The sequence below is a fragment of the Coregonus lavaretus genome, assembly GCF_964263955.1.
Source record: "Coregonus lavaretus genome assembly, chromosome: 20".
Classification (NCBI taxonomy): Eukaryota; Metazoa; Chordata; class Actinopteri; order Salmoniformes; family Salmonidae; genus Coregonus; species Coregonus lavaretus.
In genome coordinates this window covers 42,151,138-42,175,789 of record NC_140007.1, presented here as the reverse complement: position 1 = coordinate 42,175,789, position 24,652 = coordinate 42,151,138, and the positions used below count along the sequence as shown (strand labels likewise).

The 24,652-nt window shown below is 45.9% G+C and overlaps 1 protein-coding gene across 2 annotated transcripts in view; it reads right to left on the bottom strand.

Annotated features, from left to right (window-relative positions):
- The window catches only part of LOC311147736 (tensin-2-like), a 58,414-nt gene that overhangs the window by 21,186 nt on the left and 12,576 nt on the right, over positions 1 to 24,652 (bottom strand). For both annotated transcript variants that reach the window (XR_014614808.1, XM_084184506.1), the window contains exons 2-3: positions 14,784 to 14,889; positions 14,358 to 14,395 (exon numbers count right to left, since the gene is read on the bottom strand). Coding sequence is in view for 1 of the 2 variants with exons in the window: in XM_084184506.1 (XP_084040632.1) it covers positions 14,358 to 14,395; positions 14,784 to 14,889 (144 nt within the window). In the remaining variant the exon portion in view is untranslated. The remainder of the gene's footprint in view (positions 1 to 14,357; positions 14,396 to 14,783; positions 14,890 to 24,652) is intronic.

Here is a 24,652-nt window from a genome sequence, read left to right as displayed (position 1 = left end):
CCTGGCTATAGGGTCATGGCTGCAAGTGTCCTGGCTATAGGGTCCTGGCTGCAAGTGTCCTGGCTATAGGGTCCTGGCTGCAAGTTGGGCTTGTGAAACTGAGAACACGTAACTAGAAAGAACAAGAACCATTTACAGTTCTGCTGCTAACATGAAACCAGTTTGAAAGATCAACATAGAAAGCCAACCAGACAGCACTCTCTTTTTCTCTCTCTCTCTCTCTCTCCAACTGTCCCTCTCCTCTACCTCAACCTTTTCTCTCCAGCCACATCCTCTCTTTCTCTCGTTCTCTTCCAAACTGGCTCTCTCTCCCCCCTCTCTTTTCCCCTCTCTTTTCCCTGTCAGACTTTCCCTCTCTCCGGCAGCATCCCCCCCCCGTCCCCCCCGTCCCCCCCCCCCCCTGTCCCTCCCAGCCTGCTACACTCTTCTCTCAGAGCGAGCGATTGGGCCTGCAGCAGGGGAGCGTTATGCCAAAAAACACACCAGATTCCATCTCCTTGGCCAACACTTACGAACACGCTTCCTGCAAGTGCTCTCCCCCTCCCCTCTCCTTACTCCCTCTCTCACACTGTGTACCTCTCCCTCCTCTCCCACTATATCTCTCTCCTAACAGGCCCAGCTGGTAAGGCTCACGGTGCTAACTCCTCTCTCTCTCTCCTAGATGGGCCACTGGTCCAACCAATGTCTTTGAACCATCAAAGCCAGGAACCATGGCTAATGCACTCACTGTGAATGCATGTGCAGTGCTATGAGAGACTAGCTGGTGATGAGGTAACATTACTGGTATGTTATTAGAGTGAGTGATGAGTGAGTGAGTGAGTGAGTGAGTGGGTGGGTGGGTGGGTGAGTGATTGGGGGGAGAGAGCCTGGAGAACAGGGGATAGAGCCTGGAGAACAGGGGATAGAGCCTGGAGAACATGGGAGAGAGCCTGGAGAACAGGGGATAGAGCCTGGAGAACAGGGGATAGAGCCTGGAGAACAGGGGATAGAGCCTGGAGAATAGGGGTGAGAGTCTGGAGAACAGGGGATAGAGCCTGGAGAACAGGGGATAGAGCCTGGAGAACAGGGGATAGAGCCTGGAGAACAGGGGTGAGAGTCTGGAGAACAGGGGATAGAGCCTGGAGAACAGGGGATAGAGCCTGGAGAACAGGGTATAAAGTCTGGAGAATAGGGGAGGAGGCAGATAGGAGTAATGGGGATGTGAACATCATGTAAACAATGTCATTAGTGAGCAGAACTGGGGCCAATTCCACTTCATCAACTCTGACTCCACCCAACCCATTCATTCATGTTTTATTCAAGTGTTGAGCCAAATCCTGGTAGTCTCTTTTACTCCATCAAGCCCATCACCAAACAGAAATCTAAAACAGTCTTTACAGCATAATAAAGCTGTATGTGTAACCATAGAAACTTCACTGGATTTGTACACTCTGTATCCGCCATAACTCTGTGGTAACCAGAGTGGTAACCAATGATGTATATAAACCCTGGTTTGCTGATGGTATTGGCCAATGAGAGGGTTTGAAGCCACTGGTCGGCCTAATTGGACCTCCCCTGAAGAAGCAGTCCTCCATAGGAATGAATGGAATTCTACAGTATTGTTTCAGGGACAAAATTACATGTATTGAAGTATTTTTGTTGTTGTAGTGGGGCAGTAACATTAGAACTTTCAAAAAAGTATACTTTACTTTAAATATATTTTTTCATTTTTATGTTTAGCTCACATAATTTTAAAGTATGCATTAAGGTGTTTTTAATAGAATAAATGTGGCAAAAACAAATGTAGACATTAATAAATGCCTTTCTATACCTTCCAAAATATTTTTTTTAATTGGTGGGGTAGTGCCAAGATGGAGGCACAAAACAGCGCCCCCTGTTAGTCATCTAGTGTATACACTATCGGTCAAAAGTTTTAGAACACCTACTCATTCAAGGGTTTTTCTTCATTTTTACTATTTTCTACATTGTAGAATAATAGTGAAGACATCAAAACTATAAAATAACACATATGGAATCATGTAGTAAGCAAAAAAGTGTTAAACAAATAAAAATATATTTGAGATTTGAGATTATTCAAATAGCCACCCTTTGCCTTGATGACAGCTTTGCACACTCTTAGCATTCTCTCAACCAGCTTCACCTGGAATGCTTTTCCAACAGTTTTGAAGGAGTTCCCACATATGCTGAGCACTTGTTGTCCTGTTGAAAAACAAATGATAGTCCCACTAAGCCCAAACCAGATGGGATGGCTTATCGCTGCAGAATGCTGTGGTAGCCATGCTAGTTAAGTGTGCCTTGAATTCTAAATAAATCACAGGCAGTGTCACTAGTAAAGCACCCCCACATAATAACACCTCCTCCTCCATGCTTTACGGTGGGAAATAGACATGCGGAGATCATCCGTTCACCCACACCGCGTCTCACAAAGACACAGCGGTTGGAACCCAAAATCTTCAATTTGGACTCCAGACCAAAGGACACATTTCCACCGGTCTAATGTCCATTGCTCGTGTTTCTTGGCCCAAGCAAGTCTCTTCTTCTTATTGGTGTCCTTTAGTAGTTGTTTCTTTGCAGCAATTCGAGCATGAAGGCCTGATTCACAAAGTCTCCTCTGAACAGTTGATGTTGAGATGTGTCTGTTACTTGAACTCTGTGAAGCATTTATTTGGGCTACAATTTCTGAGGCTGGTAACTCTAATGTACTTATCCTCTGCAGCAGAGGTAACTCTGGGTCTTCCATTCTTGTGGCGGTCCTCATGAGAGCCAGTTTCATCATAGCGCTTGATGGGTTTTGCGACTGCACTTGAAGAAACTTTCAAAGTTCTTGAAATGTTCCGTATTGACTGACCTTCATGTCTTAAAATAATGATGGACAGTCGTTTCTCTTTGCTTATTTGAGCTGTTCTTGCCATAATATGGACGTGGTCTTTTACCATCTTCTGTATACCCCCCTACATTTTTATATTTTAGTCATTCAGCAGACGCTCTTATCCAGAGCGACTTACAGTTAGTCAGCGCATATATTTTTCATACTGCCCCCCCCATGGGAATCGAACCCACAACCCTGGCGTTGCAAGCGCCAAGCTCTACCAACTGAGCTACAGGAGGCCTACCTAGTCACAACACAACTGATTGGCTCAAACGCATTAAGAAGGAAAGAAATTCCACAAATTAACTTTTAAGAAGGCACACCTGTTAATTGAAATGCATTCCAGGCGACTACCTCATGAAGCTGGTTGAGAGAATGCCAAGAGTGTGCAAAACTGTCATCAAGGCAAAGGGTGGCTATTTGAAGAATCTAAAATCTAAAATATATTTTGATTTGTTTAACACTTTTTTGCTTACTACATGATTCCATATGTGTTACTTCATATGTTTGATGTCTTCACTATTATTCTACATAGTAGAAAATAGTACAAATATAGAAAAACCTTGAATGAGTAAGTGTTCTAAAACTTTTGACCGGTAGTGTATATAAGTCATTGGTGGTAGCACTGTTCCACATTGAGTCATAGAACCTCGTGACATATCAAAACAGACAGCGGTCTAATGGAGCGGTCCTTGAGAACCACATGGCAGGAATTTCACAACCAGATTCTGGTCATCTCATCACCAGCCCAAACCATCTGGTTCTTCTCAGCTTTTCAATTAGCATAGGAGAAAATCACACACAGAAATGGCACTTGTACATTCCTATGACTTCATCGATGTGTTATGCACATACAGTGGGGAGAACAAGTATTTGATACACTGCCGATTTTGCAGGTTTTCCTACTTACAAAGCATGTAGAGGTCTGTAATTTGTATCATAGGTACACTTCAACTGTGAGAGACGGAATCTAAAACAAAAATCCAGAAAATCACATTGTATGATTTTTAAGTTATTAATTTGCATTTTATTGCATGACATAAGTATTTGATACATCAGAAAAGCAGAACTTAATATTTGGTACAGAAACCTTTGTTTGCTATTACAGAGATCATACGTTTCCTGTAGGTCTTGACCAGGTTTGCACACACTGCAGCAGGGATTTTGGCCCACTCCTCCATACAGACCTTCTTCAGATCCTTCAGGTTTCGGGGCTGTCGCTGGGCAATACGGACTTTCAGCTCCCTCCAAAGATTTTCTATTGGGTTCAGGTCTGGAGACTGGCTAGGCCACTCCAGGACCTTGAGATGCTTCTTACGGAGCCACTCCTTAGTTGCCCTGGCTGTGTGTTTTGGGTCGTTGTCATGCTGGAAGACCCAGCCACGACCCATCTTCAATGCTCTTACTGAGGGAAGGAGGTTGTTGGCCAAGATCTCGCGATACATGGCCCCATCCATCCTCCCCTCAATACGGTGCAGTCGTCCTGTCCCCTTTGCAGAAAAGCATCCCCGAAGAATGATGTTTCCACCTCCATGCTTCACGGTTGGGATGGTGTTCTTGGGGTTGTACTCATCCTTCTTCTTCCTCCAAACACGGCGAGTGGAGTTTAGACCAAAAAGCTCTATTTTTGTCTCATCAGACCACATGACCTTCTCCCATTCCTCCTCTGGATCATCCAGATGGTCATTGGCAAACTTCAGACGGGCCTGGACATGCGCTGGCTTGAGCAGGGGGACCTTGCGTGCGCTGCAGGATTTTAATCCATGACGGCGTAGTGTGTTACTAATGGTTTTCTTTGAGACTGTGGTCCCAGCTCTCTTCAGGTCATTGACCAGATCCTGCCGTGTAGTTCTGGGCTGATCCCTCACCTTCCTCATGATCATTGATGCCCCACGAGGTGAGATCTTGCATGGAGCCCCACACCGAGGGTGATTGACCGTCATCTAAAACTTCCATTTTCTAATAATTGCGCCAACAGTTGTTGCCTTCTCACCAAACTGCTTGCCTATTGTCCTGTAGCCCATCCCAGCCTTGTGCAGGTCTACAATTTTATCCCTGATGTCCTTACACAGCTCTCTGGTCTTGGCCATTGTGGAGAGGTTGGAGTCTGTTTGATTGAGTGTGTGGACAGGTGTCTTTTATACAGGTAACGAGTTCAAACAGGTGCAGTTTATATAGGTAATGAGTGGAGAACAGGAGGGCTTCTTAAAGAAAAACTAACAGGTCTGGGAGAGCCGGAATTCTTACTGGTTGGTAGGCAATCAAATACTTATGTCATGCAATAAAATGCAAATTAATTACTTTAAAATCATACAATGTGATTTTCTGGATTTTTGTTTTAGATTCCGTCTCTCACAGTTGAAGTGTACCTATGATAAAAATTACAGACCTCTACATGCTTTGTAAGTAGGAAAACCTGCAAATCGGCAGTGTATCAAATACTTGTTCTCCCCACTGTATGTAAATATGATTATATTGGTACTGGAACCAATTGTTGTCTTCACATAGCGTTTATCCACGACAATTATAATTTATGCTAATTAGCCAACTGTAAGGCCCTATAAAATCAGTTACATTTTTTGCCTATTTCTGTTTTTTCCCCTCAAAATTCAGTTTCTCTGTTTTGTTTTTCCAGGTTTCCAATTGTCCATGTTTTTTCAGGATTTCGCTCTCAAAATCACACTTGTTTTATATAAAAACAACAAACTGGATGTTCTAAGTCCACAACCATGCTTAAACCACTTCAGACCTTTGAGGTCTGGGAAAAATCTAGACATTTTCATTTTTGGGTATGGATACCCTTTAATTCAAGTGTGCACCAGCAAGACACTTGTTTGGTTAGCGGTGTTTCTGTAGCGCTCATGTGATTGCAGAGTTTGCTAAACAAATGGCCACTGGATTGATGCAAATAACCATGATATCATTCTGCGACCCTCTGTGATGAAAGGGAAGCCAATCAGCATTGAGAGCTGATGCCAGATGACCTTGTGCTTTCATCACAGAGGGTCTCGTCAGAGCGTTGGTGATGTCATAGTGACCAACAGGCATGGGGCTGGTTAGTGTCCCTCAGGCAGCTGTCCATTCTCATAGACTCTCCTGATAGAGAATATAGTGGGGTGTGTCTAAGGTCAAAGGATCAAGTTCCATTGGAGGTACCTGACTGAATATCTCCAAGCTAGGTTCTCCCTTCCCCAACACACCATCCCCAACCCCCAGTCAATCCTTTTTACTAAGCTGGTATGAGCATTCTGAAGCAAACCTAATGAACGTTCTGAAGCAGACCTAATGAACATTCTGAAGCAGACCTAATGAACGTTCTGAAGCAGACCTAATGAACGTTCTGAAGCCGACCTAATGAACGTTCTGAAGCAGACCTAATGAACGTTCTGAAGCAGACCTAATGAACGTTCTGAAGCAGTCCTAATGAACATTCTGAAGCAGACCTAATGAACGTTCTGAAGCAGATCTAATGAACGTTCTGAAGCAGACCTAATGAACGTTCTGAAGCAGACCTAATGAACGTTCTGAAGCAGACCTAATGAACATTCTGAAGCAGACCTAATGAACGTTCTGAAGCAGACCTAATGAACGTTCTGAAGCAGTCCTAATGAACATTCTGAAGCTGACCTAATGACCGTTCTGAAGCTGACCTAATGAGCGTTCTGAAGCTGACCTAATGAGCGTTCTGAAGATGACCTAATGAGCGTTCTGAAGCTGACCTAATGAGCGTTCTGAAGCTGACCTAATGAGCGTTCTGAAGCTGACCTAGTAATGCCCCTTAATCATTGCAAGGTGTGCTCTCTCCTCCCTCCCTCCCTCTCTCTCTCTCTCTCTCTCTCTCTCTCTCTCTCTCTCTCTCTCTCTCTCTGTCTCTCTCTCTCTCACTCTCTCTCTCTCACTCTCTCTCTCTCACACACTCTCTCTCTCTCTCTCTCTCTCTCTCTCTCTCTCTCTCTCTCTCTCTCTCTCTCTCTCTCGCTCTCTTCCATTCACTCACTCTCTCTCTCCCTCCCCCTCTCGCTCTGTCCAAACAGCTGAGGGTGGGTACAGGACAGAACAGAACAGATACGACAGAGGTCACATGTGTCCCTCTGGTATTTGTAATTACTGTGTGGGACTTCCAGTCATGGAGCCAGTGTCAACAGTGACCACAACAACCCCTCTCCTCTCCTCTCCTCTCCTCTCCTCTCCTCTCCTCTCCTCTCCTCTCCTCTCCTCTCCTCTCCTCTCCTCTCCTCTCCTCTCCTCTCCTCTCCTCTCCTCTCAGTCATGGAGCCAGTGTTAACAGTGACCACGACAACCCCCCTCCTCTCCTCTCCTCCACCCCACCTCCTCCATGTGAAACAAGTATTCAAAGAGCAATGCTGGACAAAAATAAACAGTGGTAAATAAACAGAACTGAAAAAATCTGCAAGGCAAAATTGCCAGAGATCAACAAAGGAAAAATCCCATAGTAGTCTGTTCAATGTCTTTATGAACCTACCAAATGGCAATAACCTGGACGTGACTCCACGGCAAAGGACACATTTCCATGATCTGCCTCTGACTGTTGCGGAGAGAGGTAGAAGACATTCTTGGGATGATAGGGAGACTTTTCAGCACTCAGAACAGAAAATAACAGAACAGTGGCCAATTACCCTGGCCTATTTCCCCTCCACCAAGGGTCATCTGGCAGAGCCCCAGACCTGCTAAGTCAGCTGTCACGCTTATGGTTTTAATGCTGATCAGCATCACACTGACTCACTCATTAGTATGCCCACATTAAAAACAAGCCACGCTATCTACCCCGGCAATTACCATGACTCTGTGACAAGGTGGTGACTCCGACTCCCTAACGATGATGAAACAGACATTCTATTTCTATTATACACTTCCTGTCGTTGATTTTAACATAAACTAATTTAGAATATTCCTCCCAAAATAGCAGAAATGTATCTTCCTGCCTATTTGGGCAGCTCATCATGGGCAACATTACCCAACCCTTAATCCTGGAACCCCCCTCCCTCCCCCTTCGCTCCCTGTGGACAACTCCAGCTCACAGATAAGGTGTTCTCTACACAGAGAACACACTTATGGCGTATATAGTTGAAGTCGGAAGTTTACATACACCTTAGCCAAATACATTTAAACTCAGTTTTTCACAATTCCTGACATTTAATCCTAGTACAAATTCCCTGTCTTAGGTCAGTTAGGATCACCACGTTATTTTAAGAACGTGAAATGTCAGAATAATAGTAGAGAGAATGATTTATTTCAGCTTTTATTTCTTTCATCAAATTCCCAGTGGGTCTGAAGTTTACATACATTCAATTAGTATTTGGTAGTATTGCCTTTAAATTGTTTAACTTGGGTGAAACGTTTCGGGTAGCCTTCCACAAGCTTCCCACAATAAGTTGGGTGAATTTTGTCCCATTCCTCCTGACAGAGATGGTGTAACTGAGTCAGGTTTGTAGGCCTCCTTGCTCGCACATGCTTTTTCAGTTCTGCCCACACATTTTCTATAGGATTGAGGTCAGGGCTTTGTGATGGCCACTCCAATACCTTGACTTTGTTGTCCTTAAGCCATTTTGCCACAACTTTGGAAGTATGCTTGGGGTCATTGTCCATTTGGAAGACCCATTTGCGACCAAGCTTTAACTTCCTGACTGATGTCTTGAGATGTTGCTTCAATATATCCACATAATTTTCCTTTCTCATGATGCCATCTATTTTGTGAAGTGCACCAGTCCCTCCTGCAGCAAAGCACCCCCACAGCATGATGCTGCCACCCACATGCTTCACAGTTGGGATGGTATTCTTCGGCTTGCAAGCTACCCCCTTTTCCCTCCAAATTTAACGATGGTCATTATGCCAAACAGTTCTATTTTTGTTTCATCAGACCAGAGGACATTTCTCCAAAAAGTACGATCTTTGTCCCCATGTGCAGTTGCAAACAGAAGTCTGGCTTTTTTATGGCGGTTTTGGAGCAGTGGCTTCTTCCTTGCTGAGTGGCCTTTCAGGTTATGTCGCTATAGGACTCGTTTTACTGTGGATATAGATACTTTTGTACCTGTTTCCTCCAGCATCTTCACAAGGTCCTTTGCTGTTGTTCTGGGATTGATTTGCACTTTTCGCACCAAAGTACGTTCATCTCTAGGAGACAGAACGCGTCTCCTTCCTGAGCGGTATGACGGCTGCGTGGTCCCATGGTGTTTATACTTGCGTACTATTGTTTGTACAGATGAACGTGGTACCTTCAAGCATTTGGAAATTGCTCCAAGGACGAACCAGACTTGTGGAGGTCTACCATATTTTTTTCTGAGGTCTTGGCTGATTTCTTTAGATTTTCCATGATGTCAAGCAAAGAGGCACTGAGTTTGAAGGTAGGCCTTGAAATACATCCACAGGTACACCTCCAATTGACTCAAATTATGTCAATTAGCCTATCAGAAGCTTCTGAAGCCATGACATCATTTTCTGGAATTTTCCAAACTGTTTAAAGGCACAGTCAACTTAGTCTATGTAAACTTCTGACCCACTGGAATTGTAATACAGTGAATTATAAGTGAAATAATCTGTCTGTAAACAATTGTTGGAGAAATGACTTGTGTCATGCACAAAGTAGATGTCTTAACCAACTTGGCAAAACTATAGTTTGTTAACAAGATATTTGTGGAGTGGTTGAAAAACGAGTTTTAATGACTCCAACCTAAGTGTATGTAAACTTCCGACTTCAACTGTAGGTGTATTTTTTAAGTGGGATCGTTCATTAAAGACAAGAGATGAGCCAGCTGTAGGTTGTTGACTTCGTGGTTGGATGACCGACAGCAGGAAGTACAAATGGGAAGCCATAGGGAGAAACAAGAGAGGAAGCCACAGACAGAAGCACACAAAATTCTTCATTCTGGTCACTTTATTTTCCAGGAAATGCTTTATTCTGGGAAGAGGAAGACCAACTGGTCCTGAGGGAGCACTGCAGGACAGTGAAGTAACTGTTCTGGACGACTGTGGGATCTCGCTCTCCATAGCCGATTTGAGTAAGACCTTTAAACAGTTTAACATTCACAAGGCCATAGGGCCAGATGGGATTACCAGGACGTGTACTCAGAGCATGTGCTGATCAGCTGGCAAGTGTCTTCAATGACATTTTCCATCTATCCCTGACACAGTCTGTAATACCAACATGTTTCAAACAGTCCACCATAGTCCCTGTGCCTAAGAACACCAAGGTAACCTGTCTAAATGACTACCGACCTGAAGCACTCACATCTGTCGCCATGAAATGCTTTGAAAGGCTGGTCATGGCTCACATCAACACCATCATCCCAGACACCCTGGACCCACTCCAATTCGCATTCTGCCCTAACAGATCCACAGATGACACAATCTTGATTGCACTCCACACTGCCCTCTCCCACCTGGATAAGAAGACACCTATGCGAGAATGTTGTTCATTGACTACAGCTCAGCGTTCAACACCATAGTCCCCTCCAAGCTCATCACTAAGCTTAGTACCCTGGGACTGAACACCTCCCTCTGCAACTGGATTCTGGACTTCCTGACGGGCCGCCCCCAGGTGGTGAGGGTAGGCAACAACACATCCGCCAAGCTGACCGTCAACACGGGGGCCCCTCAGGGGTGTGTGCTTAGTCCCTCCTGGGGTAGTGCGTACGGCCCAGTACATCACTGGTGCCGAGCTCCCTGCCATCCAAGACCTCTATACCAGGCAGTGTCAAAGGAAGAAACTTAAAATTGTCAAAGACTCCAGCCACCCTAGTCATATACTGTTCTCTCTGCTACCGCACAAAAAGCGGTACCGATGCACCAAGTCTGGAAACAACAAGACCCTGCACAGCTTCTACCCCCAAGACATAAGACTGCTAAATAGTTAGTTAAATAGTTAACCAAATAGCTACCCAGACTATCTGCATTGACTCCCTTTTGCACGAACTCTTTTGACTCATCACATACATTGCTGCTACTGCTTCTGCTATCATGTTGCCTAGTCACTTTATCCCTTCCCATATGTACATATCTACCTCAACTACCTCGTACCCCTGCACATCGACTCGGTACTGGTACCCCGTGTATATAGCCAAGTTATCGTTACTCATTGTGTATTTATTCCTTGTGTAATTATCTTTATTTTATTTATTTCTCTCTGCATTGTTGGGAAGGGCCCGTATATAAGCATTTCACTGTTTGTCTACACCTGTTGTTTACAAAGCATGTGACAAATAAAATACCATTTTATTTATTTTTTTACTTTGTCACAAGCATTATGGCAACACTTGTCTGTTAAAGGTTGTCAATTCAGTCATAATGAGAGCACAGTGGTTCACAGGTGCCTAGTGAATGAGGATTCCTACAGATTTATGAAGAAATTACGTGACAGGAGGTAACTGAGGTGTTACATACCCCAGTCAGACATTCAGGATTACAGTGAAAAGCAGCCAAATATGTTCAAGGTCTTGTAGAGAGAAGCTTAACAGTGTTCAAGGCCTTGTAGAGAGTAGCTTAACAGTGTTCAAGGTCTTGTAGAGAGCAGCTTAACCGTGTTCAAGGTCTGTAGAGAGCAGCTTAACAGTGTTCAAGGTCTTGAAGAGAGCAGCTTAACAGTGTTCAAGGTCTTGTAGAGAGCAGCTTAACAGTGTTCAAGGTCTTGAAGAGAGCAGCCTAACAGTGTTCAAGGTCTTGTAGAGAGCAGCTTAACAGTGTTCAAGATCTTGTAGAGAGCAGCTTAACAGTGTTCAAGATCTTGCAGAGAGCAGCCTAACAGTGTTCAAGGGTCTTGTAGAGAGCAGCCTAACAGTGTTCAAGATCTTGCAGAGAGCAGCCTAACAGTGTTCAAGGTCTTGCAGAGAGCAGCCTAACAGTGTTCAAGATCTTGTTCTAATTACAGAAAACAAGGTGAAGACAGCAAGATCAACACAAAACAGATCTGGCCAGATACTTACCTGCACGCTCAGGTCCATCTCCCTCTCTCCTCTCTCTCTCTCTCTCTCTCTCTCTCTCTCTCTCTCTCTCTCTCTCTCTCTCTCTCTCTCTCTCTCTCTCTTTCTCTCTGTCGTTCTCTCTCTCTCTCTCTCTCTCTCTCTCTCTCTCTCTCTCCTCTCTCTCTCTCTCTCTCTCTCTAACTATCTCTCTCTCTCTCTCCCCCTCCCTCAATGACTGTGGTAAAGGTAAGGTTATTACAATAGCTGCTGTTGACTAGCGTAACATAGGGGCATGTATTTTTATTGAAATCAGACAGATTTTCATGGACAATAATTTATAAAACACTCAGGGCCAGACGGATGTTGTAGCATGTGTATTTGGGGATTGTGTTTGCACTTCTGTATGTGGTTTGAATGAGCCCCAGGCAGCTGCCTTGGATCAGAGCTTCCTAAATCACAACCTTTCATGGGTGAGCCCCCTCAGCACTGGCTCTTAAGGCCAGTTGAGAGGACAGACTCCCACACCCCCAGAGGCTGGCCTGGCCACTCCCTTCCTGGGCAGGACCGATGGCTATCACTGCCTGGGCAAGGCACCGGCCACCACCAGTCAACAGGCCAGCCTCAGCTATTCAGCTATCATCTCCAGACCCAAACACAACCAGGCCACAAACAACAGAGCCTATACAAAACACAACCAGGCCACAAACAACAGAGCCTGAACAAAACACAACCAGGCCACAAACAACAGAGCCTGAACAAAACACAACCAGGCCACGAACAACAGAGCCTGAACAAAACACAACCAGGCCACAAACAACAAGAGCCTGAACAAAACACAACCAGGCCACAAACAACAGAGCCCATACAAAACACAACCAGGCCACAAACAACAGAGCCCATACAAAACACAACCAGGCCAAAAACAACAGAGCCCATACAAAACACAACCAGGCCACAAACAACAGAGCCTATACAAAACACAACCAGGCCACAAACAACAGAGCCTATACAAAACACAACCAGGCCACAAACAGAGCCTATACAAAACAAAACCAGGCCACAAACAACAGAGCCCATACAAAACACAACCAGGCCACAAATAACAGAGCCTGAACAAAACACAACCAGGCCACAAACAACAGAGCCCATACAAAACACAACCAGGCCACAAACAACAGAGCCTATACAAAACACAACCAGGCCACAAACAACAGAGCCCATACAAAACACAACCAGGCCACAAACAACAGAGCCTATACAAAACACAACCAGGCCACAAACAACAGAGCCCATACAAAACACAACCAGGCCACAAACAACAAGAGCCTGAACAAAACACAACCAGACCACAAACAACAGAGCCTGAACAAAACACAACCAGGCCACAAACAACAGAGCCTGAACAAAACACAACCAGGCCACGAACAACAGAGCTTGAACAAAACACAACCAGGCCACAAACAACAAGAGCCTGAACAAAACACAACCAGGCCACAAACAACAGAGCCCATACAAAACACAACCAGGCCACAAACAACAGAGCCCATACAAAACACAACCAGGCCACAAACAAAAGAGCCCATACAAAACACAACCAGGCCACAAACAACAGAGCCTATACAAAACACAACCAGGCCACAAACAACAGAGCCCATACAAAACACAACCAGGCCACAGATAACAGAGCCCATACAAAACACAACCAGGCCACAAACAACAGAGCCCATACAAAACACAACCAGGCCACAAATAACAGAGCCCATACAAAACACAACCAGGCCACAAACAACAGAGCCCATACAAAACACAACCAGGCCACAAACAACAGAGCCCATACAAAACACAACCAGGCCACAAACAACAAGAGCCTGAACAAAACACAACAGTGTGGAAATAGTATCTTCCTGACCAACAGCATTGTTTTGAGGAAACACAGCCAGACCTTTACAAACCACAGGACAAGAGTGGCCTACATACTATGCCAGGTCTACTGCAGACCAGTTTGTGCCCATTCCTTGATAGAAATCATCAAAGATGAAACTGATATTAAAAACCCAACTGGCTTTGGACTTGTATTGGCTTGCTACTTTTCAAACCCATCCCCTTATCCTCTTGGGCTATTTCCTCAGATGGAAAAGATGGTACGAAGACTGGAAAGCAATCTCTGCCACATGCCTTCTTCCATAACGCATGGCGCCAGCCGCTGCAGTCTGCCAAGTCTCTCCCTGCCCCTGGCCAAAGCTGGCATTCACTCCTCCATCAATGACCCTTTCAAATAGGGCTTGGGTGCAGTCGGTCACATCAATAGCTGCTGGCTCATAGCAGGGACAGGGAGGATACGCTCTTAGAAAAAAGGGTTCCAAAAGGGTTCTTTGGCCGTCCACATAGGAGTAACTTTTTCTGGTTCCCTGTAGAACCCTCTGTGGAAAGGGTTCTACATTGAACCCAAAAGGGTTCTACCTGGAACCAAAAAGGGTTATTCAAAGGGGACAGCTCTGGATAGCACCTTTTTTTCTAAGAGTGTAGAACAAGTTGGGCAAGTTACGCAGGAGTGAATAGGTTAAGAATCTTACCTTTGCCTCGCATTTCTTGTGAGTGGCTGTTTTACACACTGGAGAGAGAAGGATGGCAACAGAGAGGGGGGTAGGGAGACAGAAGGGAACAATTAGTCAGCTTCCATCATCCAGGTTCATTTGGTGTATTCGATGTAGCATGTTAGCTGATCTGAAGGTCCTTGAAAACGAGCAGCTTACAGTGAGTCTGCAGCATGAGGGCTCTGACAGAGAAAGAGAGCTAGAACTGACAGCTGAACAGGATCCTCTATGGAGGAGGAGGGTGGAAAGAAAGAGAGAGAGAGAGAGAGAGAGAGAGAGAGAGAGAGAGAGAGAGAGAGAGAGAGAGAGAGAGAGAGAGAGAGAGAGAGAGAGAGAGAGAGAGAGAGAGAGAGAGAGAGAGAGAGAGAGAGAGAGAGAGAGAGAGAGAGAGAGAGAGAGACTCACCTCGGCAGAAGGACCCCGTGCTGTCCACACTCTGATGACACACCCCACACTGACGGTTCTTCTTAAAGGTCTTCACCTTGAAGAAATGGGGCTCCCCCTTCCCTGTCTACCAACACACAGGTACACACACAGTCAGAAACCCAGTACGTAGGGAGTCGCGCACACACACTCTAGGGTTGTTGGTGTGTTTGAGTGACAGGTGTTGCTGCTCCTTATTTCTGCTCCAGAACCTCTATGGTTGGTTGTGTAATGGAGGTAATCCTCTAGTAACACGCCCACGATCCTACTGTGTTTCACGACATGAAATTGGCTTTGAACATGAGACTGCAGGGGGTTGGGAGTTGCATGTTTCATGGCATGGTAACTAAGAAAATGTCAACATACACTACCGTTCAAAAGTTTGGGGTCACTTGGAATTTTCCTTGTCTTCGAAAGAAAAGCAATTTTTTTTGTCCATTAAAATAACATCAAATTGATCAGAAATACAATGTAGACAGAGTTGCAAAGAAAAAGCCATATCTCAGACTGCCCACCTTAATCTTTTCTTTTTATTGGCCAGTCTGAGATATGGCTTTTTCTTTGCAACTCTGCCTAGAAGGTCAGCATCCCGGAGTCGCCTCGTCACTGTTGACGTTGAGACTGGTGTTTTGCGGGTACTATTTAATTAAGCTGCCAGTTGAGGACCTATGAGGTGTCTGTTTCCCAAACTAGACACTCTAATGTATTTGTCCTCTTGCTCAGTTGTGCACTGGGGCCTCCCACTCCTCTTTCTATTCTGGTTAGAGCCAGTTTGCGCTGTTCTGTGAAGGGAGTAGTACACAGCGTTGTACGAGATCTTCAGTTTCTTGGCAATTTCTCGCATGGAATAGCCTTCATTTCTCAGAACAAGAATAGACTGACGAGTTTCAGAAGAAAGCATTGGAACACAGTACTGATGGTTGCTGATAATGGGCCTCTGTACGCCTATGTAGATATTCCATAAAAAATCAGCCGTTTCCAGCTACAATAGCCATTTACAACATTAACAATGTCTACACTGATTTTTATTATTATTTGTTTTATATTTCTGATCAATTTATGTTATTTTAATGGACAAACAAATTGCTTTTCTTTTGAAAACAAGGAAAATTCTAAGTGACTCCAAACTTTTGAACGGTAGTGTATGTGAACACATGGTTGGTCTGCTCTTACACACAGACACACCCCCTCTCTCTGAGTCATGAACTGAGGTAAGAAATAAGTAAAAAGACCACTCAGATATACTGAGGGCAAATCCACCAGGTAATGTAAACCCTCAGAAGTGTCCATGCTTGGCTGTGTGTCCGTGTGTCCATGTCCATGTGTCCCTGTCCATGTGTCCCTGTCCGTGTGTCCTGTCCATGTGTCCATGTCCATGTGTCCCTGTCCATGTGTCCCTGTCTGTGTGTCCATGTCCATGTGTCCATGTCCATGTGTCCCTGTCCATGTGTCCCTGTCCGTGTGTCCTGTCCATGTGTCCATGTCCATGTGTCCTTGTCCGTGTGTCCCTGTCCATGTGTCCATGTCCATGTGTCCCTGTCCGTGTGTCCCTGTCCATGTGTCCCTGTCCGTGTGTCCCTGTCCGTGTGTCCCTGTCTATGTGTCCCTGTCCGTGTGTACCTGTCCGTGTGTCCCTGTCCGTGTGTCCCTGTCCGTGTGTCCCTGTCCATGTGTCCCTGTCCGTGTGTCCCTGTCCGTGTGTCCCTGTCCGTGTGTCCCTGTCCATTTGTCCCTGTCCGTGTGTCCCTGTCCATGTGTCCCTGTCCGTGTGTCCATGTCCATATGTCCATGTCCGTGTGTCCCTGTCCGTGTGTCTCTGTCCATGTGTCCATGTGCGTGTGTCCCTGTCCGTGTGTCCATGTCCATGTGTCCCTGTCCTTGTTTCCCTGTCCGTGTGTCCATGTCCATGTGTCCATGTCCGTGTACAGTACACTGCCTCAAAGCCAGTCTGTTTTCATGGGTCTGGAAATCAGACTGATAAACATCAAGAACCTTTGTTACGGCGTTGTGTGCTTTCCATCTTCAGTAAATGGGCTGTTTGAACCCTTTTCCAATCTCCTCTCCCGCTACGACTGTGCACTATTTGACAGCTGACATGAGACTGTGCTTACTTGTTCAATACGCCACTGTGTGGACAACCAGGGCAGGCACCATCCGCCTGCCTCACCACCCCCATCCACGGCCCCCCTCACCACTGACCCCAAGCATGCCAGGCATGAGACTAAACCACTGGCTCTCTGACAACTGTCTGTCTGTCTGTCTGTCTGCCACCATGAAGTGGACCGGGAACACAGTTTAAATAGAGACGGTGATTAACTGCAATCCTATCAGTAGAATATTACTGAGTAAAATACTGTGGACAGTTTCACAGAATGGGCATGGTTTCACCTGACAGACAGATACTGGGCATGGTTTCACCTGGCAGACAGACACTGGGCATGGTTTCACCTGGCAGACAGACACTGGGCATGGTTTTACCTGGCAGACAGACACTGGGCATGGTTTCACCTGGCAGACAGACACTGGGCATGGTTTCACCTGGCAGACAGGCACTGGGCATGGTTTCACCTGGCAGACAGACACTGGGCATGGTTTCACCTGGCAGACAGACACTGGGCATGGTTTCACCTGGCAGACAGACACTGGGCATGGTTTCACCTGGCAGACAGACACTTGGTATGGTTTCACCTGGCAGACAGACACTGGGCATGGTTTCACCTGGCAGACGGACACTGGGCATGGTTTCACCTGGCAGACAGACACTGGGCATGGTTTCACCTGGCAGACAGACACTGGGCATGGTTTCACCTGGCAGACCGACACTGGGCATGGTTTCACCAGGCAGACAGACACTGGGTATGGTTTCACCTGGCAGACAGACACTTGGTATGGTTTCACCAGGCAGACAGACACTGGGCATGGTTTCACCTGGCAGACAGACACTGGGCATGGTTTCACCTGGCAGACAGACACTGGGCATGGTTTCACCTGGCAGACAGACACTGGGTATGGTTTCACCTGGCAGACAGACACTTGGTATGGTTTCACCTGGCAGACAGACACTGGGCATGGTTTCACCTGGCAGACGGACACTGGGCATGGTTTCACCTGGCAGACGGACACTGGGCATGGTTTCACCTGGCAGACAGACACTGGGCATGGTTTCACCTGGCAGACAGACACTGGGCATGGTTTCACCTGGCAGACAGACACTGGGTATGGTTTCACCTGGCAGACAGACACTTGGTATGGTTTCACCTAGCAGACAGACACTGGCATGGTTTCACCAGGCAGACAGACACTGGGTATGGTTTCACCTGGCAGACAGACACTTGGTATGGTTTCACCAGGCAGACAGACACTGGGCATGGTTTCACCTGGCAGACAGACACTGGGCATGGTTTCACCTGGCAGACAGACACTGGGTATGGTTTCACCTGGCAGACAGACACTTGGTATGGTTTCACCAGGCAGACAGACACTGGGCATGGTTTCACCTGGCAGACAGACACTGGGCATGGTTTCACAACATTTCTGCTGAGGACACGATCACCACTTGGCAGACAGACAGACTGCAGCTCCTGCATACCCTGGCACAAGAGGTTGGTGTCACCTTAATTGGGGAGGACGGGCTCGTGGTAACGGCTGGAGCAGAATAGGTGGAATGGTTTCAGATACATCAAACCCATGGTTTCCATGTGTTTGATGCCGTTCCATTTGCTCCGTTCCAGCCATTGTTATGAGCCATCCTCCCCTCAGCAGCCTCCTGTGTACCCTGGGTTGCGTTCAGAAAGGTGCAATGTACTGACTGTCGCAGAGCTAAAAAGCTGACACGATTCCTTACTTTACTTTTCATAGAGAAATCTCTGTCATTGGGAACATTTCACAACATTGTGCCATAGTGAACGCGGTCCTGGATACTGACATAAGCATCAGCAGCCAGCCACTGCTGGTTAGCACTCAGTCAAAAACAATGTGCAAGATGGGCCCCTGATAGCAATGAGGTGTAATTAATGAAAATATCCCCCATGCAAGACATGTCTCATGAAATCCTTACATTTATGTCATTTTGCAGACACGCTTTTCCAGAGTGACTTACAGGAGCAATTAGGGTTACATGCCTTACTCAAGGGCACATCGGCAGATTTTTCACCTAGTCGGCTCGGGGATTCGAAGCAGCGACCTTTCAGATACAGGCCCAACGCTCTTAACTGCTAGCCTACCTGCCATCCTTCTGTATGAGATAATAGGAGGGATTGGCTCTCGTTGGATAATCAGCTGCCAAAATATAGATGTGAGGAGAGGGGGGAGGAAAAGAGAGATGTATTCATTTTTATTTAACCTTTATTTTGACAGGGAAGACATATTGAGAGTTAAGTATCTTTTCCAAATGTGCCCTGTATAATACAATATAAATACACATTAAACACAAAATACAGTACCAGTCAAAAGTTTGGACACTGGTGAAGACATCAAAACTATGAAATAACACATATAGAATCATGTACTAACCAAAAAATATTATTCAAAGTAGCCACCCTTTGCCTTGATAACAGCTTTGCACACTCTTGGCATTCTCTCAACCAGCTTCATGAGGAATGCTTTTCCAACAGTCTTGAAGGAGTTCCCACATATGCTGAGCACTTGTTGGCTGCTTTACCTTCACTCTGCGGTCCAACTCATCCCAAACCATCTAATTTGGGTTGAGGTCGGGGGATTGTGGAGGCCAGGTCATCTGATGCAGCACTCCATCACTCTCCTTCTTGGTAAAATAGCACTTACACAGCCTGGAGGTGTGTTGGGTCATTGTCCTGTTGAAAAACAAATTATAGTCCCACTAAGCCCAAACCAGATGGGATGGCGTATCGCTGCAGAATGCTATGGTAGCCATGCTGGTTAAGTGTGCCTTGAATTCTAAATAAATCACAGCAATTCCACCATGAAGGCCTGATTCACACAGACCGCTCTGAACAGTTGATGCTGAGATGTGTCTGTTACTTGAACTCTGTGAAGCATTTATTTGGGCTGCAATTTCTGAGGCTGGTAACTCTAATGAACTTATCCTCTGCAGCGGAGGTAATTCTGGGTCTTCCATTCCTGTGGCGGTCCTCATGAGAGCCAGTTTCATCATAGCGCTTGAAGTTTTTTGCGACTGCACTTGAAGAAACTTTCTCTTTGCTTATTTGAGCTGTTCTTGCCATGTTATGGACTTGGTCTTTTACCAAATAGGGCTATCTTCTGTATACACGCCCAACTGATTGGCTCAAACGAATTAAGAAGGAAAGAAATTCCACAAATTAACTTTCAGAAGGCACACCTGTTAACTGAAATGCATTCCAGGTGACTACCTCATGAAGCTGGTTGAGAGAATGCAAGAGTGTGCAAAGCTGTCATCAAGGCAAAGGGTGGCTATTTGAAGAATCTCAAATATAAAATATATTTTGATTTGTTTAACACTTTTTTTGGTTACTACATGATTCCATATGTGTTATTTCATAGTTTTGATGTCTTCACTATTATTCTACAAATTAAAACATAAAAATAAAGAAAAACCCTTGAATGAGTAGGTGTGTCCAAACTTTTGACTGGTACACTCATTAAAATACAAAAACACAGTCATGCTAAGCACAAATAAAACATCACAAATCACCCAGAAAAACAGTTACATTCCTCCACAAATAAATCCCCAATCAATACTTTAATTTGCTCGAACGGCACAAGAACATCAAGATTAAATGTATTTTTAATTATGTTCCAGCAATACGGTGCATTAAAACTAAAAGCAGATTTACAAAACTCGGTGGAGACCCTGGGAACCTCAAGCGTTAACCAATCCTCAGCTGTCTATATTTCAACAGCAAAGTTAGATAAGACAGAAGTTTATGAAGTAGCCCTTGTAAACAAAAAGGGAGTAATGTAGAGATATACAGATCTTTAGTGAAGTCTAGCCAACCTTGTGATACAGGATACAGTGATGAGTTTCAAAACGTTTACCTGAAACAAAACGAAGGGCACTATGGTAGATGGCATCCAAAGATTTAAGAGTAGTAGCAGCTGCACTTTGATAAATAATATCACCATAATCAAAAACAGATAAAAAGGTTGACTGAATAATCTGCTTCCTACTGCTTAGAGAATGGCACGATCTGTTTCTGTAGAAAAAGCCACATTTAAATCTTAGCTTCTTAACCAGCTCATCTATATGTTTTTTAAACGTCAAATCCATATCAATCCAAATGCCGAAGTATTTATATGCAGGAACACGTTCGATTGGAGAACCATCTAATGAGTGAACATGGAGTTCATCTGAAACATTCTTGCGAGAGTTTAAAAACAACATGTATTTCATTTTGCCCGTATTAAGCATTTCACTCTAATGTCTACACCTGTTGTATTCGGCGCATGTGGCAAATGAAATTTGATTTGATTAAGCACAAGTTTTAAATCAGCAAGGGATTGCTATGCATAGGCCTAAACCCTGATTGGTTTACATTCAAAATAGATTTCTCAGATAAAAACAAGCAAAGTTGTAAATATACCAAGGATTCAAGAATCTTAGCTAGACAAGGAAGCCTTGAAATGGGGCGATAATTATTAAGATCACTACTATCCCCGCCCTTATGGAGTGGCAGCACATGAGATGATTTCCATACTTTTAGAATATTTTCTGATAACAATGGTAAATAAAAAATGTGGGTTATTGAGCCAACAATGATGGGCGCTGCACACTTAAGCAGACCAGGATCCAATTGGTCGGCACTTGTGGATTTCTTGTTGTCTATTGCTAGCAAAGCATCCAGGACTTCTAAAAGAAAAGCTTTGACTATGATTTCTCTGATCATTCAGCAAATTTCCCCTATCAACATCCAGCCCAATATCATTGTGAATAGGCTTAGAAGTTATTTCAAAGAGATGGCCAGCTGAAATAAAATGGTGATTAAATGCATCAATGATGGCATTTTTTTCCATAATGAGGCCCATGTCTGAATTCATTTGTTGTGGCAGAGAGGAGGAAGTAGAACCCTTCAGGGATTTGACAGTTTTCCAGAATTTAGCCGGGTTCCCACTACAATTTGAAAGAGAGGTTACATAATAATCAGATTTAGCCTTTCGGATTTGTTTTACGCAATGATTCCTCAGTCGCTTACAAGCTTGTCAGTCCGGGCCTAAGCCTGTGTTCCTGGCATTGACCCAAGCACTATCTCTTTTGTGAATGACTCTTGATAATTCCAGAGTGTACCAGGCATTAGACCTACCTTTAAGCCTTAATTTTTGGAAGGGAGCATGATTATCCACAATAGTATTGAAGACATCTGCAAAGAGGCTCAAAGCTAAATCAGGTTCAGGGATAGCTGAAATACAATCAAGGTCCCTAAAATAAAGATCATGTAAAAAAGGCTGTTCAATTAAGTTTTTTAAGTTCCTCTTTGTTATGACACGAGGCTTAGATATTTGTATTCTAACTTCTCTAATACAAACAACTGGGCAATGGTCACTAATGTCTTGGGCGAAGACACCAGTAGAAATATATTTCTCTGGTGTATTCATTAAAATAAGATCAATCAGAGTTGACTTTGAAGGATCTCTAGGGTTGGGCCGTGTAGTCACCAGCTGGGTTAGGTTTAGATCATTACACATGTTTATTAGATTGTCTGAAGACTGCATTTCCCAATCATAATTTAGGTCACCCAGGATAATAACTTCTGATTCAGTAAAAGAAGACAACAAACTAGTTAACTCCTCGAGTGCACAAAGGTTAGCAGAGGGAGGACGGTAGACCCCTATAATTATGGAAACATTTTTCCCCAGACAAAGGCTTAAAGATAGTAGCTTAAAATGTTTGGCAAGGGAAATGTATTTCAGTAAAGACAAAGATACATTATTTTGTATAGTAATGGCCAGTCCACCATGTCACGCCCTGGCTCTGGGGACACTGTTATGTTGAGCCAGGGTGTGTAGATCTATGTATTTCATTTCTATGTTGGCCAGTGTGGTTCTCAATCAGAGGCAACGAGTGTCAGCTGTGGCTGGTTGTCTCTGATTGGGAACCACATTTAAACAGGCTGTTTGCCCACAGTGGTTGTGGGATCTTGTTCGTGTTGGTTTGTGTTTGACCATTGACTGTCACGTTATCGTTTTGTTGTTTTGATCGTTTATCATAAATAAAGAGTATGTTCGTCTGCAACGCTGCGCCTTGGTCCTCCTCTCTTCCCGACGATCGTGACAGAAGATCCCACCCAGACTGGACCAAGCAGCGTGTCCAGGAGCCATCGCCAGGGAGATCTCTAGCAGATCTCCTTCGCCTCCTCGACTGGGTCAAGCCGGGTGAGGAAGAAAAGGGCCGGACTTGGAAGCAGAAGGGCGAAAGTCTGGCGAGGGACATGGAGACCTGGTCCACGGGTAGGAGAGACACCCAGAAAATTTTTAGGGGGGGGCTAACGCCGTGGACGACGGGCCAGCAGGAGACCGCGACAGAGCGGCCCAGCGGGTTGGCAGAGGAGGCCGCCAGGTTACGGGGGCCACTGGTCGAAGAGGGGATGGAAGGTGTAGAGGCACGGCGAGAGGTACTGGGGTGTGTTACCAGTCCGGTCCGGCCCATTCCAGATCCCTGCGTAGGGCCAGTGGTGTGTGTCCCCAGTACGGTCCGGCCTGTTCCTGCTCCCCGCACCAGGCCAATGGTGCGAGTCTCCAGCCCGGTCCAGCCTGTTCCTGCTCCACGCACCAAGCCAGGGGTGCGTATCGTCAGCCCGGTCCGGCCTGTTCCTGCTCCCCGCACCAAGCCTATGGTGCGCGTCGCCAGCCCGGTTCGGCCTGTTCCTGCCACTCGCACCAAGCCAGGGGTGCGAGTCGTCAGCCCGGTCCAGCCGTTCGTGCTCCACGCACCAAGCCAGGGGTGCGTATCGTCAGCCCGGTCCGGCCCGTTGCTGCTCCACGCACTAAGCCAGGGGTGCGCATCGTCAGCCCGGTCCGGTCCGTTCCTGCTCCACGCACCAAGCCAGGGGTGCGCATCGTCAACCCGGTCCGGCCCGCTCCTGCTTCCCGCACCAAGCCAATGGTGCGCGTCGCCAGCCCGGCACGGCCCGTGGCTGTTCTCCACACCAAGCCAGTGGTGGGCGTCGTCAGTCCGGCACGGCCCGTGCCTGTTCCACTGGTGCCTGGTCCGGCACCGGTCAGATGCGTTACGCCGGAGCTAGAGCAATCCGCTCCATCAGTGTGCTGTCCAGCTCCGGCCAGCGGGGCCAGACCGGACCAGGGGTACTTTGGGGGGTTGGAGAGGGAGTGGGGATCAGGCCCGGAGCCGGATCCGCCGCCAAGGCGGAGTGCCCACCCGGTCCCTCCCCTGTGGTATTTAGTTGGCGCGGTCGGAGTCCGCGCCTTTAGGGGGGGGTACTGTTACGCCCTGGCTCTGGGGACACTGTTATGTTGAGCCAGGGTGTGTAGATCTATGTATTTCATTTCTATGTTGGCCAGTGTGGTTCTCAATCAGAGGCAACGAGTGTCAGCTGTGGCTGGTTGTCTCTGATTGGGAACCACATTTAAACAGGCTGTTTGCCCACAGTGGTTGTGGGATCTTGTTCGTGTTGGTTTGTGTTTGACCATTGACTGTCACGTTATCGTTTTGTTGTTTTGATCGTTTATCATAAATAAAGAGTATGTTCGTCTGCAACGCTGCGCCTTGGTCCTCCTCTCTTCCCGACGATCGTGACACACCACCTCTACCCTGTCTGTCAGCTCGGAACACATGATAACCCTCAATATTATTTTCAGAGCCCAGAATGTCCCCAGAGATCCAAGTTTCAGTCAATACTAGAATGTCCGAATTCGTCTGCATAGCCCAGATTTTAATGTAT